Source organism: Dasypus novemcinctus, chromosome 13, assembly GCF_030445035.2.
Source record: "Dasypus novemcinctus isolate mDasNov1 chromosome 13, mDasNov1.1.hap2, whole genome shotgun sequence".
In the NCBI taxonomy this organism is placed as follows: domain Eukaryota; kingdom Metazoa; phylum Chordata; class Mammalia; order Cingulata; family Dasypodidae; genus Dasypus; species Dasypus novemcinctus.
Genome location: NC_080685.1, coordinates 33,135,697 through 33,163,062, shown reverse-complemented (window position 1 = coordinate 33,163,062; position 27,366 = coordinate 33,135,697). Strand labels below are relative to the sequence as shown.

Here is a 27,366-nt window from a genome sequence, read left to right as displayed (position 1 = left end):
AAGAACAAATTTTTTATAATTAGTTTGGAATAAAAGGCTACTTTTTAAGATTTGATTTTGAGAAAGCAGTTTTAAATATTATGTTTTTTTAAAAGAGATAAAACTTTTTTTTTGGAACCTTGAGGAAATGATGAGGTTAAAGTATAAGAAGTTGTCTTGATAAAGCAGATTTTTTGTATGCTGATTATTGAGGATAAAAATTTTTATTAAAACAGATTAATGATTTGAGAGGTTTTGAGAAAGAACAAAATTTTAATTTTGCAGAACACATTTTTTTACTTAAAGTTACTACAATATTTTTTTATAACTTGCTACATGCATTTAAGTTTTAAGAGTTTATGAAAATTACCTATTTTATTTTAGGATAAAACACATTTTTTTGTAAAAACTTAATAAATTTTAGTTAGTATTTTTATAAACTTTTAACTTTTTAAATATTTAAGTTTTACATCTTTTATTTTGTGAAGAAAAATAAGCTATTTATTTTAATTTAGGCAAGAACAATTTTTTATAAAAAGATTTATAGTAATTTTGTTAATTAAGAGTTACAATTTTTATTACTGTAGAGATTTTTATTAATATTTAAATTTAAGTATTAATATAAGCACTTATTTAAATTTTGGTTATTTGAATAGAGCTTTTTTATAAATTTTTATTAATTTATATTTCTATTTGGAGGTATTAAAATATATACTGATATTGAATGAACAGATAAACACAGAATAATTAAAACACATTAACAGAAATATACAGTTTGCAATTAACTTATAATTTTTACTTTTTTGTATAGCTGTTTATAAGTTTTTTGTTATATTATATTTTAGATTTTTTTAAAGATTTTTTTTGGAATTTATGTTGTTTGTAACATGCAAGCTTCTGCTTGGAAACATTTTTATTAGTTATTAGTAATTAGTTAAGATAACTTGAGCAGCAGAAATCTAGTTAAGCTTTTATTTAGTAGTTTAGACAGATAGTTAACACACATTTTTGGATTATTATTTTGTAAGACTATATTGAGATTTGAAATTTAGGAGTAAACTATTGATTTAAAACTGAATTTTTTTTTAAACTTTGATTAAAAATTTTATATTAATTTTATTATTTTGGTTAAATAAGCCTAATTAGAATTAGCATGGAAATAAAACAGAACACTAATGTTGCTATGTTTTTTTTTCCAGTGGCTTAACTCTATTAACTCTCATTAGCTTGTAGTTACATTGTTATGTAGATAGTAGGGTGTTTGCAGAGTTGCTGCTAGAATAGTTTATTTTAGTTAACACTTTAACAGAGAGCTTTCTTACATGCTTGATTTTACTAACAAGGATTTTATTTAGTATTTTTGCTCGTTTTAAATCTTTCAATAATTTAAAAGGTATTCGCTCAGGATGAAACTCAACACCCCCTTGTAGATTCTTTGTATCTGGTGGTATCACATGTAATGTTACAGGGAAAGCAGATAATAAGTGTTTAACATAAGGCAAAGTATCGGCAATATCTGAAAACGTTTTTAATTTAGGCTTAGTAACAGAAGGCAATTCAGTAGGTGCAGAGGGTTGTACTGGATACACAGAAGGTATTTCATTAGGACCCTTCACTGGGCTTTTATTGATGAAAGGGTTAATATCAGGATGAGGGAAAAAATATGATGTTTCCCCATTCACCTCAAGCTCCTGTTTTTGTTCCAATTTACTTTATTTCATTTCGAATTTACTTATGGGCTTAGAAAATACAGTAATTTCATCTTTCTCTCCTTTAGACTGTAAAGGATCTAAGGCTGCCACTATCTGGTAGAATAAGGCCCATACTGATAATGGAATGAATTCCCTTTTTTGATATGCTCTTCAAAAAGCTTTCATTACACGTTTCCACTGTTTTAAATTTAAAACATTACACACCTGAGGCTGAAACCAACCACAATACTTTTGTATTAAAGCAAACAATTCTATTAACTCACAACTTTTTACAGGCACCCCACTAGCTTTCAATAAAGTTTTTAACACTTGCAAATATACTTTCCACATGTCCCATTTGATTACCCATTACCTGATGACTTCGCGGAAATGTTACTTACTTACTTAATCTTGAAGACTCGAGTTAGTCTGCTTTGGACGTCACACATGACCCTCGATGAGGTCTTTTCCGTGGTTCCCGATACTGATTTGGAAGCCTCACTAACTTCTTCGGGCCCCACATTGGGTGCCAGATGTTGGAGTCAGGGACCCAAAGGGTATTGAGAATGAAAGACAAAGAGTGATTGGGATCAGGTGTTCTGAGAGCATTGAAGCCTTAAGCTCAGACAAATTTATAAATCTCAGGGGCTTCTTTATATACCCCAAGCAATTGTGAGAACCAGCAACTATTCTAGCTAACTATTCCCATTACCTCATTCTAAATAACACAGTGCACAGTGGATAAGATAGTTTCCAAAGCTCATAATGTTCTATTATATTATTTAAACAAATATACTCATTAATCTTGTTGCCCAAGTTACTTGAGATATCAAGTCTGGGTTCTGCTAGAATGTTATGTTTCCCAGAGAGATTAGCCATCTGCACGTATATCTCTAGGGACAGCATAACCCAGTGGTCAAAAAGTAACTTGCTTCCATGGAAACAACATGCCTTTGTTTCCCACACACAGTTATCATTTCTTAAGTGTCCACAAGGAACACTATAATAGACATATTGTATTTAGTGTTCCTCATTTTCACACACACACACAAAAATCCTCCTCTATAAATCAAGTTATGTTGAAAGCTAAGGATATGCTCAAAGTCAAGAAGCATTTAAGTGTAGAGCCAAGAATGAGATCTTCCTGTGAAGTCTAATGTTTTCTAAAAATACCAAAATGTTTTAAAAGGAAGAAAAAAAGAATAAAATCGTACCTAACACAGAGTCATCCAATAGAATATCGGGCATTGATAGAAATGTTCTATACCTGTGCTGACTAATAATGTCATACTTAGCCATATATGCACTTGAAATATGGTTAACAAGGAACTGAATTTCTAATTTTTTATCTTGTTTTGTTTTATTTAACTTTAATTTTTTATTTTATTAATTTTACTTAATTTAAACATCACAGAATATAATTGTTTTTCATTTTTTCTTGATCTATGGTACCCTATTCCTCTCCATAAGGCCAAACCTGGAACTTTGGATCTTCCCATACAGGAAAAGGGTTCAGAAGTCACAAACATAGAAGAACATGGCCAAACACATGCCTTTCTCTTTGATCCCACAAGTAAACTGCAGCAACTAGAAAACATACCCCACAAGCCAACAAAATTACTAGTCCTTTGGGGTAAGAGAAGAAAGGCAAGAAATGTTGCACAGAGCTTCACTTCCCTTTTACAGTTGGAAGATTAAGCCACTATCTGCCATTAACGTGACAAGCTTTTTTTCATTTTTTTCCTTTTAAGTTTTGTATAGGATTCTTTTACAGTAAATATTATAATTTTCTCTGTGTATATCTATTAAGCCCTTCTTTTTATTATATCTGGGTTTAGAAATATACCTAGAAAGGTATTTCCCACCTTATAATTATAATAATACTAATCTATTTTTCTTCTACCATTTTTATTTTTATTTTTTCATAATCATTTTTATTCTAATGGTTCTTAACTGTAAACTCAAAACATCAATTCATACACTCCAGCCCCAGAATTTCTTATTCAGTGTGTTTGGAAATCACTCTATAAGGAATTGAGATGCTCATTCGTAGATAAAGCTTTGACCAATCCAGAATATATGTTCACATAAGTTGTGAAATAAGATGATGCCAGTATTTTTTTCAAATATTTAGTTCTTTAACCCAATACCATTTATTGAAAATTTATCCATATACCAATACTTCCCAGATTTTTATCCCCAGTCCAGACCTCTCCTTTGATCTCTATATTTATAAACTTAACTATATTTATAAACTTAACTACTTGAAGCTCTCCTCAGATGTCTTAAAGGCATTTCATTCTCAATATCTTCAAGACTGAACACCCAGACCTGCTCTTCCCATCCACGATGCCACCTTCCATACTGTCTTCCTTGACTCCTCTTTTCCCTCAACCCATCAGTAAGTCTCATTCATTTAACAGCATGCAGCATTAACTATCCTGACACATACACTTGGGGCAGGTGTTCTTCTAAACAGACAGAAACTGTCCTCCTGGAACCTGTGTTCTAGTTGGGGTTGAGGATGGTGGAGATAGATAAACATTAATATAATAAGTAATCAACAGTGTGATAAAAATGTGAGAGGTGCTATGGAAAAAATGCAAAGTAGAGCAACCCATCTTTTCTCACCATCTTCTCAATAGTTGCAGTAGCCAACTAATTTAGGTTTCCCCATACTCTTGGCTCCCCCTCTAATGTATTCTCTAAAATGAAGGCAGTGTAGTATTTTTAAAAGCACATATTATCATGTCATCACTTTTTACTGACACCATGTTGCCAAATGTAGGACAAAGATCAACATCCTCAGCGGCCCGGCAGTCTGTACAGGGTCTTCTTCTGTCCACAACTCCCCATCTCATCTCTTTTTCTCCTCCTCCAAGCTCCCTGTTCACAATCATAGTGGTCTCCTTTCAGCTTCTCAAACATACCACGTTTCCTCCACCACAGATCCTTTCCCTGCCTTGATTCATCCCCCCCTTCCCTGCCCAAAAGCTCTTCCTCCTCTTGTTTCCCTAATTAATTTTATTAATCTCAGTTCAAGCATCCATATCATAAAGAACCTTCCCTAATCCCCATCCTTCAATAAGTCGCATGTTAGAAACTCTAATAGAATTGAGTTCTTATCCTTCAGGACATTTATCTCTATGCTCTCTATACATAATTACATATTCAATAGCATTGTTTTGGCTTAAATAAGACTCTCATATTCTTTTATTAAATAAGAATCCTATTCACTCATGGGTTTCTTTTTTCTCCATGGAAAAGAAAGAAGTGCCAATAACCATCTTCTATTAATAGATTAACAAAGAAAATTCACAAGCACCTATGCTTTCAGAAAATAGAGCAGTCAATTTAAATATTATGATCAGGTTAAAAATTAGTTATCAAGAAAACTAGCCATTGAATAGATAACTTTTAAGAGATTATTTTCACAGAAAATGGCAAAAATTGCTGAGGCCCAGGTATCTTACAAATCATTGTCTCCAAACTTGGTTTCTTCCATCTTGTTGCTTTGCTTCAAAATGACAACTTGAGCTCTGCCCTCCGTGTCGATACCCAGGAGGGGAAGGAAGGGACAAAGAAGGGCTGGACTCTTCCTGTCAGGACACTTCCCAGTAGTAGTTCAGAACTCTTCCACTACTATGGCATTCTTCTATTCCTAGATTTCTATGAGTTTTTATCATGAATGGAAGTCGAATCTCATTGAAAGCCCTGTCTGCATCTACTGAGATAATCATTTGATTTTTCTCTTTTAACCTACTAATGTGGTAGAGTTCACAAATATGCTTTTCTAATGTTAAACCATCCTTTCATTCCAAAGATAAGTCCACTTTGGTTATGGTGACAGGTTTGTTTGTTTTTTCTAAACATTGCTAGATTTGATTTATTAATATTTTGTTCAGGATTTTTAAGACTATGTTTATAACTGAGATTGAGCTATAATTTTCCATTCTTGCACTTTACTACTGGATTCCATACCAAGTTTAAACATGCTCCATAAAATGAATTGCAGAGTGTTCCTACTTTCTCTGTTCTCCATAACTGTTTGTACAAAATTTGATTTATCTGTCCCTTGAACATTTGGTAGAAGTGGGCATAAATGACTCCTTTGTTTCCTTCTATTCTTTGTGAAAATGTCACCTTCTCAATGAGGCCTACCCTGGCTGCCTCATTCAATAAAGTAACATGCCAGTCTCCCTCCCAGGCCTCAGTATTCCTTGCTCCATCTTTTAGTTTTCCCATAGCAACTCTCACATTTTAACATACTGTTAATTATTTATTATGTTAATGTTTATCTATCTCCCTCCACCCCACCTCTCAAGTAGAATGTATTTTTCAGGAGGACAGGTTCTGTCTGCTCTAAATACAGATGCATTCCAAGACACTGGAAGAATACCTGGCCCTCATGTATGTGTCAGAAAAATTCATGCTAACTGCTATAACAAACACTTCTAGACGATCCTGACAATACAATAAAAATTTACTTCTCATTCACATCACTGTCTGATACAGGTTACCATCTCTTCTTGGCAGCTCATCTTCAAGCAGTGACTCAATCATCCAGCCTCCTCCCATACTGTGGTGTCCTTCATTTTGAGGCAGGGGAGAGTCATGTAGTTTTTAATTATCTCAGCTCCCGAGAGTTAAGAACCCACCTTCCATTGTCCAAACCTCAACTACATAGTTCAACCAAACTGCAGAAACAGCCAGGAAATGTAATCTTCCTGTGTGAGCAGAAAGAGGCAAAGGAAATAGTTTGATGAACACAGCCCATATCCCTGGAGATGTTCTATGAAAACCTGTTGAAGGAATTGAATGAATATACATTAAAACTGTCTGGAGCTGCTTTGGTTTTGTTCTTCCTGGTGTAGACTTGTAAATTTTGTTTGAATTTATTTAATAGTGGTAAAGTATTTAGTGATTTTATATTTCTTCCTAAGAAGGTTTAGTGAGTTTTATTTTTCCAGGAAGTTATCCATTTGATCTAAGCATTCAAATGTTAATATGCTAGCCTAAGTTATGTGTAGTATAATCTTTTTTTTTTTTTAATCTCTGCTGCCTCTCTTTTTTGTTTCTAAATTGCATTGTTTTGGGGTCTTCTCTTTCTCTTTTAGGTCATTCTTGCCAGAGTTTTGTGTATTTTATTAATCCTTTCAACAACACAGAATTTGGCTTCGTTGGTCCTCTTTACTGTATCTTTATTTCAATTGTATTAACTTCTTCTTTTATCCATATATCTGATTTCTTTTACATTATCTGAGTTTTATTCTTTTTCCTAATTTTATGAATTAGCTCATTCATTATTGGCATTTCCCTTTTAATTAGAGATATTTTAACTCTAAAAAATTTCTCTAACTAAAGCACATGCATTCACATATATACTGTTTTTATTATAGTAATTTTGTAATTTCCAGAGCATATGAACTCCCATGGTTATTTTTTCTTGATTCTACACTAATTGCATTACTGTGGGAGAAGAAAGATACTGACTCTTGTATTAATTGAAATTTGCTTTGTGGCCTAGAATACAGTCAACTTTTATAAATTTTCCATCGACACTTGAATAAATATGTGTTGTCTAATTCTTGGTTTTATGTTTTGTATGTCTATTAAATCAAATTAGTCAAGTCTTTCTCTTTACTCATATTTGTCTTCATGCTTTTTCATTTACTGGGAGCCTAGTATTAAGATCTCCTACTATGGAAGTAGATTTGTTGCCTTCTCTTTGCAATTCTATCAATTTTGCATTATATATTATGATGCAATGTTATTGAAAGCATTTTTATACATGGTCAGTATATTTAGAATTGCTACACCTTCTTATTAAGATGAACCCTTTCTCCCTAATAATGTCTCTTATAAACACTACATTAGCTAAATTGAACTTTCTATCCAATCTGTTCATTTCCACTGTTTAATTGTGAAGTGATTTTCCATTTAAGGTATTGTGATTACTAACATCTAAGGAATTATTCTACCATCTTATTATGCCTTTTATTTGTTCGGTTTTGTCTATGCATTATCTTTTCTTCTTCATGCATGTAATTAAGATTACATTTTTTATTCTTTTTCCCTCCACTTGTTTTTTTTTTTTTTTTTGGAAGTTATATGATTTATTTCCATTCACTTGGAGATTTGACTCAAAATTTTAATATGCATGCCTAATTCAAAGTCTAAATCAATCTCTACCCACTCTCTGAATTTAAAAAGGCTTTAGCACACTTTCACTTGTCTCATCTCCTTTATCTTATATACTTTTTAAAATTTTTATTATTTTTATTCAATATATTAATTTTTTATATTTAAAACTTTTTATTTATCTTTAAAATACACTTTGGTTACATAAAATGTTATATAAAAATATAAGGGATTCCCATATGCCCTACTCCCCACACCTCTCACCCTTCACCACATTAACAACTTCTTTTGTTAGTGTGGTACATATACTGCAATTTATGAACACATTTTGGAGCATAGGCACTAAGCATGGATTAAAGTTTACATTATACTTTACACTTTCTCCCGCTCAATTCTGTAGGTTATGGCAGAATATATAATGGCCAGTGTCTGTCATTGCAATGTCATTCAGGTCAATTGCAAGTCTTGAAAATGCCCCCATGTTACACTTCTTTTCCCTCTCCCTGCCTTCAGCACCTTCAGTGGCCCCTGCCTCCACATCAATGATATAATTTCTTCCATTGCTAGAATCACTATGTCTAGGGTAGAATGCCATTAAGTCCACTCTAGTTCATATTTTATTCCCCAAACCTGAGGATTCTGGAATGGTGATGCCCACTCCATTTCTAACTGAGAGGGGGCTTCAATCCCACATTGCTGAAGGATGGGACTCTCTTGATTCCCACTGTAGACTCTCTCAGTTCCTTAATGTGGTGGTTGTCCGCCCTCACCTCCTTGTTCATTGTCCTGGGTGACTCCAACGAACTGGAGAGTAGGTGTTGCAACTCTGCTGAGTCTCAGGACCCAGCTGGCTCATGAACAGCCCGGAGATTCAAGTCTCAAGGATGTACACCTACAAACTCCAGCACCAACTATAGATTCAAATAACAGGGACAGAGGAGGAGTGTGTAGATAGGTCACATCTGAATCCAACTCTTTCACACTCAGGTGCACAAACTCCAATGTAGCACCCACTGGCAAGGCATCAAACTCCAGAGCTATCTGCCATGACCATAGGACCAGGGTGTCTCCAGAGCCCTCAGGAGTCCCATATTTGCAGTAGTATCTACTTTGACAGACTATGAAATCCTGCTGAGACATGCATAAGCATGACCTTTGGGATGACCCCCTAACTCACTTTGAAGTTTCTTAGACATATAAACTCATTTGTCTTTACCTTTTCCCCCAAAGCCCAATTTTTTTTTACGATAAATATTTTGTGTGTTTTTTAAATTTTTTATTAAAGTTAGTAGATCACAAGGAATGTTACATTAAAAAACATTTCTAAAAAGGTGGGACAAGATGGTGTCTGAGTGAGTGCACCTCATAATTTCTACTGCAAAGAAGCGGCTGAGTAGGGTTGGAGTCCTGCTGGACCAGTTTGTTTCAGGTGCTTGCAGGGCAGGAGGTGTCTGGACATTGATTTAGTGGGACGGTGACAGAGGAGATTCTTGCAAGAGGTAGAATTTTGGGTCTTTTTCACGGAGGTCGAGGTCGTGGGTGGGACCCTTCACCTGGGGCTGATGGCTGGGCTGCAGCTGCAGTGATTCCTGAAGGCTTTGCTGTGCTGGGGATTTCCCAAGCCCTGAGTGGGCTGTTTCGGGGGCTTGCAGGGTGGGAGGTGTCTGGAAGTTGATTTGGTGAGACAGTGATGGAGGAGATTCTTGATAGAGGTGGAATTTTGGATTTATGACATGGAGGTCAGAAGTTCTGGGTGGACCCCCTCCCCCTAGGGCTGGTGGCCAGGCCACAGCAATCCCTGGGATCTTTGTTATGTGGCATGTTCCCAAACCCTGAGCAGACTGTTTCAGGGACTTGCAGGGCAGGAGGTGTCTGGATGTTGATTTGGTGAGACAGTGACAGAAGAGATTCTTGTGAGAGGTGGAATTTTGGGTTTCTGACATGGAGGTCAGAGGTTGCAGGTGGGACCCATCCCCCTAGGGCTGGCACCCAGCTGCGGAGATCCCTGAAGGCTGTGTTGTGCTGTGGTGCTCCCAGGCCCCCTGTTAACCAGATGTGTGGTTCCCAGGTCTGTGTCCCCTAAACCCTGGTGGCCCAAACTTCAGAGACTCACACACCTTGAGTCTGCAGTCTCACAGACTTCCCATTCCTGAATCCACCATGCCCTGATGTCCATCTGAGGTCCTTGATTACCCTAGCCCTCAACATTTGTGGGTTTTTTTTCTTTTTTTTTTTTGTCTTGATTGCTAATATTGCATTGTCTCCTGGTCTTTTCTCCTGTTTTCTCCCCCAAGGTCCTTTTTCATTTATTTAGGGTTTTTTTTCTCCTTTTCATTTTCTTGCTTGCCCCCCTCCCCCATTTTCTTTGCCCACTCCTTTTTTCTTTTCTCCTTTTTTTCTTTTCTCTCTTTTTATTCTTATTTTATTTTATTTTCTTTATGTAAGGTGCTGCAGGGAGCACTTCACACTCTCTGTGTTTCCTCATCCTCCATTTCTTCTTTTCCATGTGAATTGATGTTGGCCACCTACACTATCACCCTTTCCCCCAAATCTTGCTATGCTCCATCATCTACTGTTTCTCTTACATTCTACCTCCATTTCTTTGGCCCCCAAATTGTCTGACTTTTAATTTCTAATACCTTTGTTCTGTTTTCTGTCTTTTATCCACTCTTGATATTATTTTCTTTCTTTTCACTTTCCCTCTCTCATGAAAACACTGGCTATTTAAGTCATACTATATTCCTCCACATATTCAGTTGAATGTCTCATTATAGGTACTCTACTTACTGCTATAACTCTACACAACTTACATGAGTCTAACATCCATCCTCCCAGATCTCACATTGTTGCTCTGTTAACATTTATTACCAATACAACTTTATACATTTTCTTTTCTTACTCACTTTGCTTTCCCTGGCCCTAAGATTTTCCTTCAAAGTGAACTTAGCTAGCAACAAGAAATGAGTAAGAAGAACAAAGTGAAAAAGAGAAGACATAACACTTATGCTTGAACAACAATTAATTAATCCCCAAGACTAGACAAAGAAGCTAAGGAACAGATTAAACCCGTCGAGATAAAATGATGGCCAGACAGCAAAAAAAAACTACAAACTAAACCAATAATCAGGAAAACATGGCTGAATCCAATGAACAAACTAAAAACCAGGAAGGGGAGCAGAATATCAAACAATAATTAAAGATCTCAAAACATATATTAGAGACCAACTTGATGAAGTAAAGGGAGAGATTAACAATATGAAGAAAACACTTGGAGAGGAAATACAGACATACACAAAAGATAACAGATAAGATGGGGATGAACACCACAGTTCAAGAAATCAAAAATACACTCTCAGCAAATAGCAGCAGATTAGAAGAGGCAGAGCGATGTGGAAGACAGTACATCTGAAATCAGATAGAAGAACTGATCGATAAAAAGATAGAAAAAATCCAGCTGGGACTTAGGGACCTGAATTACAATGCAAAATGCAGAAACACACGTATTATAGGCATCCCAGAAGGAGAAGAGAAGGGAAAGGGGACAGAAGGGGTGTTGGAAGAAATAATGGCTAAAAACTTCCCAAATCTACTGAGAGAGATGGATGTACTTGTCCAGGAAGCACAACGCACCCCAAAAAACCATAAATCCCAAAAGGCCCACCCCAAGACATATACTTGTCAAATTAGCCAATGCTCAAGACAAAAAGAAAATTCTAAAAGCAGTAAGAGGAAAGAAAACCATCACATACAGGGGAGGCTCCATAAGATTAAGTGCTGATTTCTCATCTGAAACCATGGAGGCAAGAAAGCAGTGGTATGATATAGTCAAAGTAATAAAAGAAAAAAATTTCCAACCAAGAATACTCTACCCAGCTAAACTAGCATTCAAAAATGATGGAGAGTTCAAAATATTCACAGATAAACAGAAATTGAAAGAGTATGCCAACAAGAACCCTTCCCTTCAAGAAATATAAAAGGGAGTTCTGCAGGAGGAAAGAAAAAGCAGGAGAGGCAGAGTGTAAGAGCAACAAAAAGACAAAAAGATAAGGAAAAAAACCAACAATATATGACAAACACAAGTCCAAACAAAATATGGCTAACATAAATAATTCCTTGAAAGTAGTAACACTGAATGTCAATGGATTAAACTCATCTGTCAAAAGATTCAAACTGGAAAATTGGATAAGGAAATATGACCCATCTATATGCTGTCTACAAGAAACACATCTTAGACACAGGGATTCATGGAGGTTGAAAGCGAATGGCTGGAAAACAATCTTACAAGCAAACAATAACCAAAAAAAGGCAGGAGAAGCTATATTAATATCAGACAAAATAGACTTTAAATGTGAAACAATTGTGAAAGACAAAGAAGGATACTACATATTAGTGACAGGGACAATCTTTCAAGAAGAATGAATGATCAAAAATATTTATGCTCCTAACAAGGGTGCCTCCAAATACTTGAGGCAAACACTGGAAAAACTAAGTGAGAATAGATGCCTCTACAATTATAGTGGGAGACTTTAATACACCACTATCAACTGTGGACAGAACATCTCAAAAGAGAATCAATAAAGAAACAAAAATTTGAACAGTATATTAGAGGAGCTGGATCTAATAGACATATACAGATCATTACACCCCAATACAGCAGGATATACACTGTTTTCAAGTGTACATGGATCATTCTCCAAGATAGAGCATATGCTAGGCCACAAAGAAAGGTTCAATGAATTCAGAAAGATCAAAATCATACAAAGCAATATCTCTGACCACGGTAGAGTGAAGCTCAAAATCCGCAAGGTCCCAAGACCCAGATTTCACACCAAGATATGGAAATTAAACAGCACACTTGTAGAAAAACAGTGGGTCAAACAGGAAATCTCAAAAGAAATTAATAACTACCTTGAAACTAATGAAAATGATAACACAACATACCAAAAATTATGGGATGCAGCAAAAGCAGTACTGAGAGGGAAATTTATAGGCATAAATTCATACATCAAAAAAGAAGGAAGAGCAAAAATTTAAGAACTAACTGCACATTTGGAGGAATCAGTAAAAAAACAATAAAGTGACCCCACAGGAAGAAGAAAGAAAGAAAGAAAGAACAAAGATAAGAGCAGTACTAAATGAAATAGAAAATTAGAAAGCACTTGAAAAGCTAAACAAAACAAAGAGCTGGGTCTTTGAGAGGATCAATAAAATTGACAAACCCTTATGGAGGCTAAAAAAGAAAAAAAAAGAGAAGATGCAAATACATAAAATGAGAAATGAGAAAGGAGATATCAGCACTGACCCCACAGAAATAAAGACTATCATAAGAGGATACTTTGAAAAACTATATTCCAACAAAAATGACAATTCAGAGGAAATGGACCAATTCCTAGAAACACATAAGCAGCCTATATTGACGAAAGAAGATATTGATGATCTCAACAAACCAATCACAATTAAAGAGATAGAATCATTCATTAAAAACCTCCTAAGAAGAGCCCAGGGCCAATCGGATTCACAGGTGAATTCTACAAAACATTCTGGAAAGAACTAACACCAATCCTGCTGAAACTCTTCCAAAAAATGGAAACAGAAGGAACATTACCTAACTCATTCTATGATGCCAACATTATCCTAGTACAAAAGCCAAACAAAGACACCACAAGACAGGAAAATTACAGACCAATTTCTCTAGTGAACCTAGACACAAAAATCCTCAACAAAATACTTGCTAACCATATTCAACAACATTTTAAGTAAATTATACACCATGACCAAGTGGGATTCATTGAGGGTATGCAAGGATGGTTCAACATAAAAAAAATCAATCAATGTAATACACCATATAAACAGATTGAAGGGAAAATATCACATGATTATATCTATGGATGCAGAAAAAGCATTTGACAAAATACAGCACACTTTCCTGATGAAAACACTGCATAAGATTGGAATACAAAGAAATTTTCTAAACATGATAAAGAGTAAATATGAAAAACCCATAGCCAACATTGTTTACAATGGTGAAATCCTAAAGTCCTTCCCTTCAAGATCAGGAACAAGACAAAAGATGCCCACTCTCACCTCTTCTTTTTAACATTGTCTTAGAAGTACTTGCTTGAGCACTGAGTCTAGAACAAGATATAAAAGGCATTCAAATTGGAAAGGAAGAAGTCAAAATTTCATTATTTGCAGATGACATGATCCTATACATAGAAAACCCTGAGAGGTCTACAACAAAGCTTCTAGAACTCATAAATGAGTTTAGTAAAGTCACAAGTTATAACATCAATGTGCAAAAATCTCTAGCATTTATGTACACCAATAATGAGCAAGCTCAGGAGGAAATCAAGAAACAAATACCATTTACAATACTCAATAAAAAAATCAAATGCCTAGGAATAAATTTAACTAAAGATGTAAAAACTTATACACAGAGAACTACACAAGACTGTTCAAGGAAATCAAAGAAGACCTAAATAAATGGATGGATATTCCCTGTTCGTGGATACAAAGACTAAATATTAATAAGATGTGTATCCTACCAAAACTGATCTACACATTCAATGCAATCCCAATAAAAAACAACACAGCCCTCTTTAAAGAACTAGAAAAACTAGCTATGAAATTTATTTGGAAAGGAAAGAGGCCCCAAATAGCCAAAGACATATTGAAAAAGAAAAACAAAATTGGAGGAATCACACTACCTGACTTCAAAACATACTACAAAGATACAGTAGTGAAAACAGTACAATATTTGACACAAGGAGATACACTGACCAATGGAACCGAATTGATAGTTCTGATATAGATCCTCATAAAAATAGTCATATAATATTCGATAAAGCCACCAAACCCTCTCAACTGGGAGAAAATGGACTATTCAACAAATGGTGCCTGGAGAACTGCATATCCATATGTAAAAGAATGAAAGAGGATTACCATCTCACACCTTATACAAAAATCAACACAAGATGGATCAAAGACCTAAACATAAGAGCCAAGACCATAAAGACTTTGGAAAGCAGTGTAGGGAAGCAAATACAAGATGTGGTAATAGGAAATGGCTCATGAAATTCATATCAAAAGCACAAGCAGCAAAAGAACAAATAGATAGATGGGACTTCCTCAAAATTAAAGCCTCCTGCACCTCAAAGGAGTTTGTCAAGAAAGTGAAAAGAGAGCCTACACAATGGGAGAAAATATTTGGTAACCATATATCTGATAGGAGACTTATAACCTGCATATATAAAGAACTCCTATATCTTGAAAATAAAAAGATAAACAACCCATTTAAAAAATGGGAAAATGATTTAAACAGACACTTCTCCTAAAAAGAAATATGATTGGCTAAAAAGCACATGAAAAAAATGCTCCAAATCTCTAGTTATCAGGGAAATGCAAATCAAAACTACAATGAGATACCATCTTACTCCCATAAGATTGGCAGCTATGAAAAAAACAGAAGGCTACAAATGCTGGAGAGGATGTGGATGAATGGGAACACTCATCCACTGCTGGAGGGAATGCAGAAGGATCCAACCATTCTGGAGGACAGTTTGGCAGTTTCTCAAAAAAACTAGCCATATATTTGCCATATGACCTCGCAATTCCACTGCTGGGTATATAACCAGTAGAACTGAAAACAAGAACACAAACCAATAAATGCACACCAATGTTCATAGCAGCATTGTTCACTATCACCAAAAGTTGGAATCAACCCAAATGCCCATCAACAGATGAATGGATAAATAAAATATGGTATATAAATACAATGGAATACTACTGGGCTTTAAGAATGAATACTCTACAAACACACGTGATAACATGGATGAATCTTGAGAACCTTATGTTGACTGAAGCAACCCAGGCATTGAAGGACAAATACTACACGACTTCAATGATATGAAATAAGTAAACCAAGCTGCCTCAGAGAGCTAGAGACTGGATGATAGTCTTATAGGTAATTGGAGGGTAGAGGAAGGATGTAAGCTGACACCTACATGGGTGAAATCTATGATAAGCTGGAGATATTTGTACAAGGAAGGGATAAAATGGGGGCATAGGGTTACCTTTGGGGTCAGCTTTGCAGGCTTGAGGGCAGATACAGATGAGAGGATGGGTAATATTGCCCAAGAAATTGGGGGAAGGGTGGGGCAACATACGAACATAGGAGATTGTCAGGTGTTTGGTTGAGAGTACAATGCTGAGAAAACTTTTTCAAAAATATAATAAGGAAGGTTACCTGTTTTGATGCTTAAAGGGGATAATCTAATGCAAGACAGGCTTGTAGGGAATGTGAATGGTCATTTTGCCATAGTGGGTTATATCATTGGATAGAGACCCATATAATGAGAGTGAAGGTATACCCACATCCTGGGGAGGACTGATGCCCTCAAATAGAGGGAATTGTATCTCTTAAGAGAAATGGTGGCTCCTACTGCAGTAGGGCAGTTGAGCATGTCAAACTCTCAATACTGTTGCAAGTATCTCTGAACATAGCCCTTCAAACAATGAAAATTGACTGTCACTGTGGGCCCTAAGGGGAGGGGAAAGAGGTATTGAATAGATGGAACCAATGTAACTGTGTGGGCAATAGAAGTGTACCACAAGAGTACACAAGGATGGATATAAGATATGTAAAATTACACCAAAAATATATAGGAGCTGATAGGCTAAAATGTAAATCATAATGTAAAACATAAGATAACTAAAAATTTAGAAAATTGTATAGACTAAAATATAAACCACAATGTAAACACAAATGTTACCTTGTTTGAAAGCTATTCTCTCACCATCTGTACATCAGTTTCAGTAAATATAGTATGAATATGTAAAAACATTATTGCTGTGGAAGGGAAAAGGATTTATGTTGGATATGTGGGAGTACTGCATATTGTCTATATGAATTACTGTGATCTAAATCTTTTGTGAAGATAAGCTTAATAATTAGAAAAAAGAAAAGAGAAAGATAGGACGTAGACACTAAGGAAAAGACAGAAGTAGTTGCCTTGCCAATTTGCATTCAGGGCAACACTTATTGCAGTGATGGAAGGCAAAACATCAAAAACAAAGCTTTTGCATTTTTTAATTTTTTGATACCCCAATTTATTTTTACTGTAATTTTTCCAAATTTATATGTACTCTATATCTAACCTTTAAACTCATCGCTATATTCCATTTTACTATTAATGGAACCTGGCAATATATTGGCCTTCACTTTTCAGGAAGTTTTGGAGCACAGAGAGGTTCAACAATGGCAGTGGAGGAATACTGGTATGGGATGTTATTGACAGGGGATACATGGTTGGCAGGGAGTTCTACAGGGCATATATCCAGGGTACTTAAAAATGTTTGGATATTTTCATAATGGATACAATTAAAAACAACAACTGAGGGAGTGCTGAGTTCCTAACCAGGGAAGCTCTATTACAGTCCCTAAAGGAACAGTAACAATCCCCCAAGTGCAATGGCAAAGACCAAAAAAGAAGGAAGGTCCAACAATGAGCCCTTGATATTAATGACTATGCTTGTGAGCCTGTGCACCTAAAATAGGAACAAGGCCTAGAGCTGCAGGGTGCCTAAGAGTTCCCTCCTGAGAGTCTCCGTGTTGCTCAAATGTGGCCAGTCTCAAAGGCAAACTCAGCATGTAAATGCATTGCCTCCCCCCCAGCATGGGACATGACTCCTGGGGATGAGCCTCCCTGGTGTGGAGGGATTACTACCAAGTACCAGCTGATGATGTAACTAGAAATTGACCTTAAATAAAAGGGTCAACTCGGACTAGCAGAATATCTCAATCTACATGTAATAGCAGGAGTTAAAAATGCTTTTCGACCTGAATCAATGGGGAAAATGGAAAGGACAATTGAGTTTATATGGCTATGAGTTTCCAAAAAGAGCTGGGAGGTTATCAAAGGGGTCACCACTATGCACACCTCAGCAGAGTCCCGGAGATAGATAAAGTAGATACAACCCCAGGTATTGGTTCTTCTGAGGGCTACAGAGATCCACAGGTTCTATGGTCATGGCAGTTGGAGTTCAGTGCCATGTCAGTTGGCCCTTCTTTGGAGTTTGTGTTTCTGTGTGATGGAGCTGGACTCAGATGTGATCTTTTTTCACAAGCCTCTAATGTTACTTTTACCAGAACTGTAGTTGGTCCTGGGGTTTAATATATACCCAGGGGACCTGAATCTCTGGACTGACCATGTGATAGACAGACCCTGAACCTCAACACACTTCAGCTCCTACACTCTGGTTTTTTGGACTTACCCCACTCAGCTAACATGGAGTTGAAGAAGGTCAACCACCACACCATGGATCCAAGAGTGCCTACAACTCAAAGCAGGAGGATTGCACCCAACATCCATGTGGAATCTAAACCCCCTCTTGATAGAGATGTGGAGTGGACACAACCATTCCAAGACCCACATAATTGAGGAATAGAGTATGGATTAGAATGGACTTACCGATACTCTATTCATGAACTATTGTGATTAGTAATCGAAGAAAATGTGGCATTGGTGTGGAGAAAGTGGCCATGGTGGCTGCTGGGGGTAGGGAATGGGAGGAAGAGATGAGATGTGGAGGTGTTTTTGGGACTTTGAGTTGTCCTGGGTGATGCTGCAGGGATAGTTACCAGACATTGTATGCCCTCCCATGGCCCACTGGGTGGAACATGGGAGAGTGTGGGCTCTGATGTGGGCCATTGACCATGAGATGCAGCGGTGCTCAGAGATGTATTCACCAAATGCAATGAATGTCTCATGATGATGGAGGAGATTGTTGCTATGGGGGAAGGAATGGGGTGAGGGTGGTGGGGTATATGGGCACCTCATATTTTTTTAATGTAATATTAAAAAAATAAATAAAGACCAAAAAAAAACATAAAAAAAACGAAAAATTTAAGAGGTTCCCATCTAACCTACTCCCCACCCCCCACAACATCTTTTTTGTAAATTGTGTTTTTCAAAGATATATACATCACAGAAAATAAAGTTACACTAAAAAATATAAGAGGTTCCTGTATACTCCCCACCCTCCTCCACCCCACTCCTCCCACACCAACAATCTCCCTCATTATTGCAACACAGTCATCACACTCAGTGAACACATTTTGGGGCACAGTTGCACTATACAGATAATAGTTTACCCTGTAGTTCACACTCTCCCCCAGTACATTCAATGGGTTATGGCAGGATATATAAGATCCAGCATCTGACCCTGCAATATCATTAAGGACAACTCAAAATCTCAAAAATTCCCTCACATCACATCTCTTCTACCCTCTCCCTGCTCAGCACCTACTGTGGCCACTTTCTTCACCTTGATGCTAAAATTTCTTCTATTACTCATCACAATATTTTTATAGTAGAATATCAGTAAGTCCACTCTAGTCCATATTTTATTCCTCCATTCTGTGGACCCTGGGATGACTATGTTCCTTCCACCTCTAGATCAAGAGGGGTCTTAGGTTCCACATGGATGATGGATGCAATTCCTCTGCTTACAGTTGTAGGCACTCTTGATTCCCTGGTGTGGCAGTTGACCATCTCCACCTCCCTGTTAGCTGACCTGGGTAAGACCAATGAACCAGAGAGTAGGAGTCACCACTCCCCTGAAGCTCAGGGCCCAGCTGGCACATGGGCAGTCCAGAGATTCAAGTCTCCTGAGTATGGACCATCCCTAGCACCAACCACAGGTTCAGTAAAAGTGTCAGAAGAGGCATGTGTAGAAAAGTCACATCTGAGTCCAGCTCCTTCACACTCAGGAGCACAAATTCCAAAGTAGGGTCCTCTGACATGGCACAGAGCTCCAAATCCATCTGCCATGACTATATATCCTATGGATCTCCATAGCCTTCAGGAGAACCAGTACCTAGTGTTGTATCTATTTTGACTTTTTCTGGGGTCCTGCTGAGGTGTGTGTAAGAGCAACCTCTCTGATGACCTCTTGACTCTTTTTGGAAGATTCTTAGCCATATCAACTCATTTGTCTTTGCCATTTCCCCCTTTTATTCAAGGTCAAAGAGCAGTTTTTAACACTTGATCGAACATGTAGGCTGAGATATTCTGCTGGTGTGAGTTGACCCTTTTATTCAAGGTTTCTTTCTAGTTGCATCACCAGCTGATGATTGATAGTAACCCCTTGGCAACAGGGAGGCTCATCCCCGGGAGTCGTGTCCCACACTGGTGGGAAGGTAATGCATTTATATGATGAGTTTGGTTTAGAGAGTGGCCACATTTGAACAACATGGAGGTTCTCAGGAGGTAACTCTTAGGCACCCTGAAGCTCCAAGCCAAGTTGAAATTTCAAGCACACAGGCTCATAAGTATAGTCATCCATATCAAGGGCCCATCATTGGACCATTCTTCTTCACTGTTTTTTGCCCTTGCACTTGGGGGATTGTTGCTGTTCCATTGGGGAATGTGACAGAGCTCCCCAGGATGGGAACTCAGCTCTCTCTCAGTTGTTGTAACTCTAACCACTATGACAATACCCAGTGAATATCTGAACATATCTATATACTCTATATGCATACCCTGGAGAATTCCCTCCCAACCATGTGTCCCCCATCAATAACACTCCACACCAGCGCTCCTCCCCTGCCATAGTTGAACCTCTCTGTGGTCCAAATCTTCTTCAAAAATGAAGCATATTGTATTGCCAAGTTAATTACTAGGAAAATGAAATATTAATGATAGGTTTCAAGATTAGAAATAGAACATATACTAATTTAGAAAAACTGAAATAAAGTAATAATACCCTGGGGTATTAAAAATGAAAAATATCATAAAACTTTGTTTTTGACATTTTGTCTTTCATCACTGTAATAGGTGTTGTCTTGTACATACAGTAAAAATTTAGAGAATTGAACAGTCTAAAATATAAACCAAATGTAATGTAAACCATAATGTAAACCAAAATGGAACCATGTTTGATAGCTATGTTTCAATATCTGTACATCAGCTGCAGCAAATATAACATGAATATATAAAAAGATCATTGCTGGAGAAGGAGGGAAACAGTTTGGTGTTGGATAAATGGGAGTCCCCTATATTATATATGTGATTTTACTGCAATCTAAAACTTTTTTGAAGACAAAATTAAAAATTGGAAAAAAGGAAAAACAGATATAGACACTGAGGAAGAAATGAAAGAAAATGCCTCTATACACTTAGTGTCAATATTTTGGTTCTATATTCTCACTACCACAATTATAAGTTATTATTATTTTTATCCAGTCAGTGTTTGTTCTGGTTTACTACCTTTTTATCACCACTCTCTGCTCATCATTCCTTCTTGCTTTTCCAATTCCACTCTTCTTCATGAAGTAGTCCTTTAGTTATGGTCTGTTGGTGATCAATATTCTCGGTTTTTATTTCAATGGAATGTCTTAATTTTGTCCTTGTGCTTGAATGTTAGTTTAGTTGGGCATAGAATTTGAAGGTGACAATTACTTTCTCACAAACCTTTGAAGATGTTATACATTAGACATCACTGCCATGTGGTCATTTTCTTGTCCTTCGTCTCAGATTATATGACTTTTCTATCTCTGGCTATTATAAAATGCTATCTTTGTCGATGGTGTACACTGCAATACATTTTGTTTAGATGAAGGACTGCCACAATCACAGGCAAAGCCAGTGACAAAAGATGATCTGAGAGAATTAGACCTATAATAAATTAAAATGGACAGCTAACACAGATTATGATACAATTGATGTTTCAAATAAAAACAATGCATATACAGAAGTAAGAGGCCCTTGGGAAAGCTGATGCACCCATGTCTGGAATAAGGTATCTGGGGCTAACCAAGCCTCCTGTTCCCATCACTGATGCTAGGGCACGTCCTGCTCCAGTAGGTTTGGAGGCAGCATGATCCCACTGTGACCCTTAGCATAATACTCAGGCAAAGGAGGTTCACTCCAGACAGACACATTCTCCCAAGGTTATGAATTGCTAGGATTATTCACATAGTGAATTCCCTAAAGAGTAAATTTGTAGATAATTTTAAAGATATTATTTGAGTATATGCACATATATTCACCATCAATACCTATTTAGGTTTACCAATGTCTTTTATCTATTTCATTGCTCAAAATTTCTCCTTCCTACACCAGCTTGCCTGCTCTTTCTTCAAAATGTTTTGTTCCTGTATAGCTCTTTGAACAATTTAAACATAGTTCTCTGCAGTTCCCTTGCAGATATCTCTGTTAAGTCTGGTTCCCAAGCTGTGGCTTCTATTTGTGACTCTTCCCCTCTGCTGACTCTCTCTCATGGGATGTGTATTTCCCAACATGTTGGCAACATTTTACTGTCATCGTATCTTCAGTAGCAGTTGTGTTCTGCGGGAGTGCACACATGTGCTCTGAGTTGTAGAAATGTCCTTATGTGTTGACCTCTGCTAGGGTCCTTTAGGCTTCATCTATTTTTAAGATAGTACCTGGAATACATTCCAACACATAGTGAGAATTCACACCCACATTCATGCACAGGGCAGGGCTGGATTCCAATTTCTCTTCGATTCCACTCATGGTACAGGGCAGGTGACAGCCTTCCAACCTGATTTTCCCAACTAGAAGACAGAACTTTCTGATCTTTTAGTCACCCCAGATTCTTAACAAGCTTCATGCAGCATCCCTACAAGCACAAAGTCATAACCCCGCCCCTAAAAGTACAAGGTCACACTCCCATTTAATCATGTATAACATTGGCCTCTAAGGCATATGGCTGGTTCTAATAACCCTTGGGCTACCAGGACTTCAAAATCATCCCTTTAGCACTGGGTTCCTGTTTGTTTCTATAACAGGGAGATTACCTGAACCTCAGTTACATATTTTCAACTTTTTTCATTGTAGTTTTATCAAGCATTGGGGGCTCAGAGTGTGAGGAGTGGCTTCCTGAATCAGTTTAAGTGCCTTCTTGCCCAGAGGTTCTTGAATAATTTTTTCATTCCTGCATTCTTTGTTGCCAAAACCTCCAACACTTGGGGCTGAGGCCACCATTACCTCAGAAAGAGGCAAGAATCCAGCTGAGAGTGCAGAACATAGTGCTCATCATTTTCCTTCCAAAACAGGCAAAAGGTGTAATTTAGTGATAGAAAAAGAGAATTGTGTGCTCCAAAACCAAAGGTTGTAAGTTCTTTCAATAAATTACAACCTGCAAAATGCCAGTTAGCTATGTTTTCTCAATTCCTGTAATTAAATAAGCTTTAAAGAATTGCATTAAGGACGAGACTCTGACTAAAATTTTGGGGGTCTGAGACCACCATTTCCTAAGGCTTTAGCAGAGAAGGGTGTGGGGCAGGAGTGGGGAGCTAGCCAGGTGACAGAAACTCCAGGTAGGTTGAGAGGGAATAAAAAAGCAGTGAGGGCTGAGGTTCACTTACAGTTTATCTGGGAGGGTAGTGACCTATTGAGTAGAAATTGGGGCATAAAGTGTTTAGGCAGAAAGGGGCCTCTAAAAATACTACAAATCCCTCAGTCTATGCATAATGTTGGGAGATTCAGCAGTTCTCATTGGTGCCTGTAGGAGAAAAAGTGTTGAGAGGGGCTGAGGTCAGAACAAGGAAGGCTGAGAGTGCACTGCAGCAGCCTGTGGAAGGAACAATGGACATCAGCAGCAGATGCCCATGCTAGTCCAAGACAAACAGAACCAGGCACATCAGCAGCAGGTGCAGCAGATGCAGAGAGTGAGATCCAACCCAGGACAAAATTCCCTGGCAAAGTCCCACGAGGTCTCTAGAGAATAGCAAATGATAGGAAGTCCTTCCCCCAGCTCCATGAGGACATGGAGGAAGGAGAAGGAGCAAAGAGGATGGGAGATTGGACATAAGAAGAAAGGTCTCCCCTGACCAGTACAGGGATGTCAGCCAAGCAATTGGGCTCTTAGGATTGATAGCATTTAAGCTGACTCTCACATTTTCATACACACCCTGGAGACTCCTTCTCTCTCATGTGGGGGATCTCTTACCTACCTTGTCACGCGTATTGTGCTTTCAGGATGACCACTTAGGTGATTCTTTTTGGTTCTTGGTTCTTGACTGATCCATTTCCACACACTACCTATTGGGGTTCTGTTGTCCTTCCAAATGGCCCTGTTGACAAAGTTCTTTTAAGAAGATTCTGCCTCTAGTTCATGAAAAAACAAGTGAATATATGACACAACATTGGCCATGTAATTTCTTCCCTGCAGCATCTACTCTGTTATCATGGTTTCTCAGGTGTGAGTCAAGATCTGTCCACTACATCACCAAGGTGCAGAGCACACACCTCTGAATGGTTCCACTGAAGACCCTCTCACCAGGCATAAGGAGAGGGGCAGACAGCCATGCGGGGATGGGGAGCTCACAGCATCACTCTCTCCAAAAAAATTTCTTGCCCCTATTCTCCAATCCCAGCCTTTTTATACTTTCAGTATGGGTGAGGGCTTAAGAGTTTCAAAACCAGATTTCAGAATCTCCTTTGCAATACTGTACATGCAAGGTATTTGCCCAAGAAGTCTGATTATATCTCACCAAGTGCTGTGGGGGGTTATGAAGGATCTAATGATGCATGTTAAAAGGCAAGGTGAGATGAATCAGCTATGCATCATGTGGGTAGGAAATATGAGTGATTGAAGTGCTGAGAGACTCTGCTCTACTTCCCGTCCTTGAAACTGGAATTCTGGGTTGCTTTCCAATTTTACAGCTTTAGGTAAACTGTTTCACCTCTCCAAGCCTCACTTCTTTGGCTGAGAAATACCCTGCCTTCCCAGAAGAAAATCTGAAACTAAATGAGATAATGGATGAGTAATGTGCTCTACAAATGCAATAATAATTCTTTTGTCCCCTGCTACCCCAGAGCCTGTCCCCCTCCCCCAGATCCTGGCCAACCCACCGTCCATCACTGCAAGCTGGTACAATGTCACCCTAGAATGCACAGTCACAGGGGCCACAGAGGACTTGAGGCTGACCTGGGAGAGCAAGGGTCTCTTCACGGTGCTGAGGCAAAGAGGGCCACAGGGTCCTGTCACCAACACCTCCACCCTGGTGGCGAGCCTGCCCCTGAGCCTGAGCCAGCCCAATGCCAGCATCACCTGTGTGGTCAGCAACTCCATGAACCAGAAAAATGCCACCTTAGACCTAGGGGAAGTCTGTTCACCTCAGCAAAGTAAGTATACCAAGCTCTGAGGTACCCTCCTTTCCCAGGAGATTGGGGGACGGGAGAGGTATTTACCACCCCTGGGAAATGTGATATCCTAACCTTCCCAGGCCCTAGGACAACACCAGGTCAAGAGACCCAGAGATAGTAAAGGTTGTCATGGACACCAGCATACAAATGGGGGGGGGGTAGGTGGGGGAGGGAGAAAAATCAGGGCTTTATTTTGGGGGGGGAGGAGGTTTGGGGATTGAACCTGGGACCTCATTTATGGGAAGCACGCACTCAACCACCTGAGCTACTCCCAAATCAGAGCTTTTTAGGTATAGAGAAGAACAACCATACCAGAAACTGATGTTTACCTCTGCTCTGAATCCCACTTGAAGGACCTTCGAGAAGATGAGGAATTATGTTTGTTATGAGTGACGTCATGAGAGAAACTAGTATGAGAGGTGGAAGCTAGAGGGAGGCAGCTTTTGACTACTAATATTAGAAAACTTTCTACAGTCTGCATCATCCAAAAAGGGAATAGACTGCTTTGTGACATAGTGCTCTGTCTCTGGTGGGTTATAAACACAGGTGCAGTCCCTGTAGGGGTTGTTAGAAAGCACAGGATGGGGTAGGACTCTAGGTGAGTTTCCTTCCAACATGGACACTTAGACTCTAGGAAACTCTCTGGAATGTCACATAGGACCGCTCCAAGCCCAAAGTCCTGATTTCCCAAGAACCATTTAGTGGGCTGGAGTCTGGAATTGAGCCAGACACTACAGGACCATGCCTCAACCATCATCCAGGAACCCAGGAGGCTCTCACTCCTTGCTCTCTTTCTGACCCAACAGAGTCTAGACCCGTATTCTTTTTTCCGTTACTGTGGATGATGCTGACAAAAGGCCTCCTCCTTCTCGGGCTCCTTGGAAAGCTAGGAGTCCAGCTGACCAAGAAAAAGATTCCAGCAGAAATCAGAGGGAAACGAGAGGTGCCCAAGCAGCTTTGACGACCAGATTGGGACTTCATTTTCTTTTTTGCGCTTTGTCAGGTTTTCAAGATCATAAATGAATGCTTTCTATCTTCTGTCAAGTGTTAAAATTTATTTATTAGCACAGAAATTACCTATTCTTCAAAGGGTTAAAAGAATTCACCAGTAATGGGATTTGGACTTATGCCCTCGATGGAGAAAATGCATGTATAATTTTTTCAATAATTTCTGGTTTGGTTTCTTGAGGATTACACACATACAATTGTAAATCAATTTAAGTAATTTATATTTTTCCAGAAATTGTAATGAGATTTTCTAATTGAGTAGATTTAGTTACATATTACATTTTGTTAAGGTTTTGTTTGTTTGTTTTATCCTTTAAGTATGAGAGGTTCTTTCTGAAAAGCTAAACGATAAGTTGGATAAAGATTCTAATCATGAAAGTCACAGGATCCCATGACCCAGTTCAATTGCTTTTCTCTTCAAGTCTGTTGGCAAAAGCAGTTTGCTGGTTCAGCTGGTTATGTGTCATGTATTGAGGAGTTGCCGTCTCCCTCCATACCCTCTACTAAGAACTTGGAAATTAGTGTTGTAAGGGTTTTTTTGTTCTTAATTCACAGCAGAGGTATATAAGATCATTATAGAGCAAGAGATGCTGGCTCACAAACCAAGGCAAGACTTAATCTAACAGATGAACATGACAAAGAAAAAAATAGGTCAATCAAAAGGAGGGCTGATAGAAATGGAACAGAAATTAAGGTGAATGACAGAGGCAAATGAAGTGCTCTGTCAGGATGGCCAAAGACCCTGTTCCCCAGAATCAGTCCTTCCATGGAAATGGAGAGAGCTCAGACTCTTGAAGGCAGGTGTGGATCCATACTAGAAGTACCTGCTCACTTATTCTGATCCTGCTCACCAAGCAGCCCCGCTGACACCTTGGCTTCCTGCATGGTGTCTTTGAGAAGAAGATACATTGGTCAGGTCAATAGGAATTTGAATATCCAGTCCAAATGACAAGTATTCTTCCTACTGTAAATTAATAAACATATGTTCTGGTTTTGTCTATCAGTGTCTTATGAGATTTGTTAGCAGATTGTGCATCCCCAAGTCAAAACAATTCTGGGTGATGGATGAGATGGAGCCTTGAGCTCTGAGGGTTAGATTCACCCATGGGGCTGAATCTTTCATTCATTTCTTCACTCCACTCAACCAACATTTACTGGGCTATGCACCAAGGACACACTGAGGAGTACCTTGAAGACAAATTCTCAAACTCTCTGCCATACATGTTCCCATTTGAATGTTATGAAGATTCCATATAGACCAAAGTTTCCATTTTCAACCCTGATCATGCATCAGAATGACCTATTAAGTTTTTTTTCAAAATACAGGTGATGCCCAGTTTGGGGATGGGATCCAGGCATCTGTGTTTGGTGAT

General features: G+C 38.1%; 1 protein-coding gene across 1 annotated transcript in view; it reads left to right on the top strand.

Annotated features, from left to right (window-relative positions):
• Positions 1-26,993, top strand: part of LOC101428768 (SLAM family member 9-like) — a 51,600-nt gene extending 24,607 nt beyond the window's left edge. The window contains exons 4-5 of the mRNA XM_004447363.4: positions 24,656-24,964; positions 25,792-26,993. Coding sequence (XP_004447420.1) covers positions 24,656-24,964; positions 25,792-25,946 — 464 coding nt within the window. The 3' untranslated portion in view covers positions 25,947-26,993. The remainder of the gene's footprint in view (positions 1-24,655; positions 24,965-25,791) is intronic.
• The last annotated feature ends 373 nt before the right edge of the window (positions 26,994-27,366 follow it).